The sequence below is a fragment of the Anarrhichthys ocellatus genome, unplaced genomic scaffold (genome assembly GCF_004355925.1).
Source record: "Anarrhichthys ocellatus isolate YVR2014 unplaced genomic scaffold, GSC_Weel_1.0 scaffold3, whole genome shotgun sequence".
Lineage (NCBI taxonomy): Eukaryota > Metazoa > Chordata > Actinopteri > Perciformes > Anarhichadidae > Anarrhichthys > Anarrhichthys ocellatus.
In genome coordinates this window covers 17,743,633-17,749,809 of record NW_022280033.1, presented here as the reverse complement: position 1 = coordinate 17,749,809, position 6,177 = coordinate 17,743,633, and the positions used below count along the sequence as shown (strand labels likewise).

Here is a 6,177-nt window from a genome sequence, read left to right as displayed (position 1 = left end):
CTCTGTCCCTCTCTCTCTCTCTCTGTCCCTCTCTCTCTCTCTCTCTGTCCCTCTCTCTCTCTCTCTGTCCCTCTCTCCTCTCTCTCTGTTCCTCTCTCTCTGTCTCTCTCTCCCTGTCTGTTTCTCTCTGTCGCTCTCTCTCTGTTTCTCTCTTCAAGGGCAGAAAGGAGGCTGATCCCGAGCCAGAGGTCCGCTATCTCAAAGACACAGGGGATTGAGCTTTGAGCTTTGCCTCCGTGTGCCCCCCCCCCTCCCCCTGAGTGTAAAGAGGGCGACAGAAAGCAGTGTAGCGGACTGTGAACCGCATCAAATCCCCCCCATCTCGCTCCTTCCCACAAACTTTGATTGGCTCGTCCACCGACTGGGAAAGTTCCCCAATTGTCCGCGGGGGGAAATTAAGATTTTAAGCCCATTGAAGTCGATGTTCATCTGAATGTGTCCCTTTTGAGAGCTCGAACTGTTGACGTGCCACATCAGAGGAGAATGGAGTCAGGGGGGTGGGGGGGTGGGGGGGGTACTGTACCGGGAGCACCTGTTGTTGTGTAGTCGACAGTGTGTAGTGTAGAGGCTCTCCCTCCTTACAGACCAGTTTATTAGTCGTGCTTCCTCCCATTAGGGCACTCCTTCGCACACCAGATATAATGGGATCAATTGGAGCTCTAGAGCGAGTTGGGGAATTTGTTGGGAAACGGTGGAACCCGTCATGTGGAGAAGTGATGATTGTTGATCCTGGATCGGCTCCAGATCTGGTAAAGAATTAAATGTGTTGGAAAAAGTGTAATTTATGTAAAAAAAAAAAGTCTCTCAATCTCACTCCTTTCCTCCTTCTCACAGGCTCTCGGAAGTTTCTACTTCATCCACGAGTCTTTGAAAAACATCCACCAGTTTGATTTCAAAGGTGAGTATCCTAACCCCCCCCCCCCACACACACACACACACACACACACACACCATAAACCATAAAATGAAATTCCCGTGCCCCCTTCATCCCACCCCTGCACCTCCAAGCACATCACACACAATCATTCGCGGGCCATTCCCGCTTCCATCAAAAACCAGCAGAGCTAAGATTGGCTTTGAGGATAATGTAAAGGGAAGGGGGGGGGGGGGGCGCGGAATGGTAATGCTTATTAATATTAGGATTTAATTCATAAGATTTCGGGCCCGGCGGTAATGGTGTGCGGCGGGTTATTGGACAGTTACGGCGGTCTCATCAGGCTGCGGTGTCAGAGGGCCCCGGGGTCCGGCGGCCACGCTAATTAAAGGAGGGGATATAGATGTGGAGGCGTCCACGCTTCCTATTTGACCCAAGTCAGCATTTGCCAGTTGCCCTGCAGTGAAGGACAGGGCGAAGGCAAGGGAGGGGGTCGTGAGGGGGGACACATACACACACACACACACACACACACACACACTTTAAAGATGTGATTTTAAGTCTGAATTACAGAAACTATTGTGTTGCTTCTTCGTTTTGTTTTGTTGTAGAGCTTTTATTTTCCCAGCAGGCATTGCGACTTGTGAGTGCAGGAAAAGCACACATGTAGTTGGCGCTGCTATTTCCAAGTGTCAGTTAACCGATAGCAGCTAAATGGAACTCAGCCATCACTCATGTCACTGAGCTTTTTGCTCCTGTGACGTGTCATTTTCTTTCTAACACAACTAGAATTAAACTTGATCATACAGTCTCCCCCCCTCCTAGAAGAGAGATCAAAGACATGCATATATATTTCGGGTTTTCACCTCTCACCTCTCTCGCTGAAGACCCATTCACTCCCAGTTCTGACCAGCAGGTGGTGCAGTTGTCTGAGGAAGCCAAAGTGGCTCTGGCATTCTTTGAGCTTTTAATTGAAACAGGAGATTCAGCCTCACACACACGGGGGTCTCCGGCCATGTTTTGTCAAAATAAACTGTCTGAATTTTTCCTTCCTCTTCCTCCTCCTCCCCCCTCTCTCTCTCCGTCTCCACTTGAAGCCAAGAAATTCAAGAAGGTCGTGGGGAAGGAGACCTACTCGGAGACACTAGAGAGCACACCCTCCCTGGAGAAGGAGAAGTTTCCACAGGACTACTTTCCCGAGGTGGGTGACGTGACGGGCAGCACTTGGCTGACTGATGGCGGTGTTGTCGTCCAATGGCAGCTCTCTGCCGGGACGAGGGCCGACGGACGGAGTGAACACAGAGCTCTTTTACATCGCATGCAGGTTTAATAAAGCCGCTGAGTTGAAAAAGTCATCAATCAAGGACACAAACCGATGAATGTAGATTCATTTTCCCCCCTAAACAAGATTGCAAAAGAAATCATATAAAACACCTGAAGCATTGAAGCTTGTTCTGTTATACGACTTAATAATTTAAAAGAAAAAAAGAGATTCTTTCTCCTACTTTTTCAATAATTTTACAAAAAAAGCCATTTTGTTTTCTATGTATCTCTTTTTCGTCCATTTTTTTTTTCCTGCTTCGAGGAAACCCATCTGACACATGGCTGATTTGAAGACAAATCAGTCACAAAAATTCTAATCGAGAACCAGGGGGGTCCTCGCTGTGTCCCGTGGAGCAATTCCCCTGCTCACTCCGCCGTGTTCGGGTTTTCTGGTTCCGGTGTGTGTGTGTGTGTGTGTGTGTGTGTGTGTGTGTGAGTGTGAGTGTGAGCATAGCTGTGCTGATATAGTAATAAAGAGCACGGTCGCCCGTGTGTCATCCCCGCACTCCCCACTCATCTGTCAACCATGCTCCACCGGTCGCCTCCGCAAATATATGCAAAACAGATGGATACGGCCCCTTCACACACTTCCCCCCGATTTCCGTCTCTTTCACACACTTGCCAGGACACCCCACCCTGAGCCGCCCTACACACACACACACACACACACACACACACAAACACACGCATCCAAACATCTTCAGGTTTCCCCACGTTTCCCTTCCGGAGATGATCTAAAACCAATTACACTGATTGAGGCCCAAAAAGCCATTCGAATGATTGCAGCGGACGCGTTGGTTCTTTGCGTTTTTAGCGGGACGAGCGAAAAAACGCGGCAAACAAACGCGACGCGGCGTGAGAGGGATGAGGGGATTGATGTAGAGGGAAAGGAGGTGTAGGTGGGGAGGGGAGGGCAGATGAGAAAAAGTTTTGCCCCGGTGATTTATGCCTCTTCCCCGGGCCAGGATATGAATCTGGGATGATGCTCCGGAGAGCAGCACTCCAGATAATGTTAGCCCATTTAAAAAGAGCAGATTTGTGTAGTCTATCAGGGTCGCCGAGTATTTTTTTATTTTTTTTCTTCTCCTTCCCCTCCCTCTCGCCCTCCTCCGCCGCCCCTCCGTAGTGAGAAATTGGTTGTTATCATAGATCACAGATACTGCTCAAACCTCTTATGAAAGATGAATTAATTTCACTAATGCTTTAATGCAAAGCTCTCATGAGGGAGGCAGACTGGTGATAACCCCTGCCTCGTCCCCGCTTCCTCCGCCCGTGATTTATGCCCTCTTTTAGTAGATGAAACCGCCTAGATTTGCCATCCATCTGCAGCTTTGAGGAATCCTATTACACCGGGGGTGGGTGGGAGGGGGTGGATCTTGGGCCGAACTGAACGCCACACTCGCACACACTCATAAGAGTCCCGAAACCAGGTGCTCGAGTTGCAGCTCTCAGGTTCGGGTCTCACAACAAACGTTGAATGACGACGACCCCCCCCCCCCAGCCGGAATATTTAACACGATCAGCAAAGCCGCAAAGGGCAGGTGTCGTGTTCACGTGCTCATAAAGAGAAACAAAAAAAATGTTTGAAATGTGTCCAGTATGTCACACAGAATCCTCCCAGGAAGGTTGGAGAGTGACAACAGACAGCTCAGGTAGCCGACAGAAAACGTGTGTGTGTGTGTGTGTGTGTGTGTGTGTGCTTGAGTCTTCCGTTCACGCTCCCCCTCGTTAATAAAGTGTCAGTGAGCGGGCTGCTGGTGACATCATGGTGGGAGGGCCGGGTGTATAAAAGGGGAACCAAATGTCATTTAGTGCATTGGGCGGTGGGAAGCGTGAGGAAGTCATCGCAAGGTTGGTCCTACCTGCACAGAAGGGCCGCATCTCAATTTATTTTAATTATCGATTCATCTGCAAATGTATTTCTTCTATGATCGATCGATGACATGTCCCAGGACCCGATGTGATGCCTTCAAATTGCAAATTTTGTCAATTTACACTGATGTAAAAGTACACAGAAGTGGGATTCTTAAAGTCACAGTGAAACGGACAGTCAGGCCGGTCTTTGATTGGACTGCTAAAAAGTGGGCGGGTTTAGGAAAACTCATGCTGTCGCTAAATGTTTCAGAATGTTTGATGGATGGATGGATGTCATGATGTTATCAGTTTAAATTGGCTGGTACTTCCTCACCTAAGCACACGTCATATTTTGTTTGACAGGAAGAAAAGACGATTCGATTTTAATTCTATTTTTTTTTTTTTTTCTTAATTGTTTGCAAAAAAAACTTTGAACTAGATGTAGATGAATTTTCTGTCAGTCATCCCATCTATTAATTGTTAGCGTCTATTAATAGCTGCAGTACCAAGGGTGAAACCTAATGTCAAACCAGTGTGGAAATAACATTACTTAACACTTTAGAAATGTCCATTCTCATTGAACCCGGCCCGCCCGCCATGATGGCTTTCTATTCCAGCTTTCAAACGCCTCTCAAACCCAACGTCATAAAACAAAAATATTGGGCCAAATCCCCCTTACATCCACACTTCCTGCTCGGGGCCCTCTTCTGCTCCCACGGCAGTTTGCTTCTGATTTAAGCGACAACCTCTCCGCATGCAAAACATCAGCCACCTCCATAATTTGGCCTTGAGTTACGGCTGTAAGTGAAGGAGAGAGAGAGACGCAGGGACGTTAATTGAAATGCTGAATAAGAAGGAAGTGGACAAAATCGTCGGCGCATTTCTCCTGAAAGGTCGGCGTGATGGATTCGGTGGCCTGTCGTTTCCCCGTTGTTCCGTCAATCCCCCCCCCGCCCCGGTTGGGGGTGTTAATATATTTATTTGTTTGGCTTCGGTAATACATGCCTCCAAAAGCTATTGCATCATAAGGATTTGTCATTGCCTTATATAAATAAAGTATACGACCCAGACCTTAATGTGCCCTTGCTATTGATTGTTTTACGCAGCCGGTAGGAAGAAAAAAGAAAAGAAAAGAAAGAGTGAAAGGAACAGGCTGTAGATCAACATCCATATGAGTTTGTGTTTGTTGTTTGGCACCACGAAGCGCGTCCATAAAAGCATTGACTCGTCGTACCCTTTTAGCGCCCTAAGCTCCGATACGGGGCTGCGATTACTTGAAACCCCCACCACCACCACCACCCCCCACGGGTTTTGATTTAAACACATAATCCGCGAACGCGACACCCTGGTGGCGTCAAGGAGATGAAGTCACTCAAGCTGGCATCGCTCGTAAAAACGCCCGTCGCATTTATCGCCACGCAAGACACCTGTGACACAGATGGCGGGATCCGCGGGGGGGGGGGGGGGGGATCGAGGGGGGTACGATGTGGAAATGAAAAGCTTAAGCGAAGGCTTTCCACGCTCATTTATTTATTTTTCCGTACACTGATGGATCAGAGAAATCATATTGATTTTTACGACTGAAACGTTGAATTTTAAATCCACCATTTTTTTCTCTCTCTCTTTCTTTCATCTTCTCGAAGCACTCGACATTCCTGCGTCGTGGTGAGCAGGGACAGAAACGAAGGCTGCTCTGTACATGGTGGTGCATCTTTATCCCAACACACACGCACACACACACACGCACACACACACATATGTTCGCGTGCTGTCCTGTCATATAAAACCCTATGTGAGGCCCTCTCTTTATTCCCCCCCCCTCCCCCCCTGGTTGATGGAATAAAGATAAATGTGACTGTCTGCTGGGGCTCAAATCAATCAGCGTTTGTGTGTATTACTTATTACTCACAGTGCATTTCTGTCACGGGGCTTTTGTGTAACCCCCCCCACACACACTCCGCTGCCCTGCACTCTTCTATCAGACGCCCCGTCATAATGTTATTTATGGGGGTCGGACTTTGAGCTGAAATATAAGAAAGGTCAAAGAATCGAACGGGACACGCTGGGCAGGAGGGTGTTTTGTACTGGGACTGTGTGTGTGTGTGTGTGTGTGTGTGTGTGTGTGT

General features: G+C 48.2%; 1 protein-coding gene across 2 annotated transcripts in view; it reads left to right on the top strand.

Moving 5' to 3' along the window:
* The window catches only part of inpp5a (inositol polyphosphate-5-phosphatase A), a 163,110-nt gene that overhangs the window by 102,899 nt on the left and 54,034 nt on the right, over nucleotides 1-6,177 (top strand). For both annotated transcript variants that reach the window (XM_031877122.1, XM_031877130.1), the window contains exons 5-6: nucleotides 835-898; nucleotides 1,972-2,075. In XM_031877122.1, coding sequence (XP_031732982.1) covers nucleotides 835-898; nucleotides 1,972-2,075 — 168 coding nt within the window. The remainder of the gene's footprint in view (nucleotides 1-834; nucleotides 899-1,971; nucleotides 2,076-6,177) is intronic.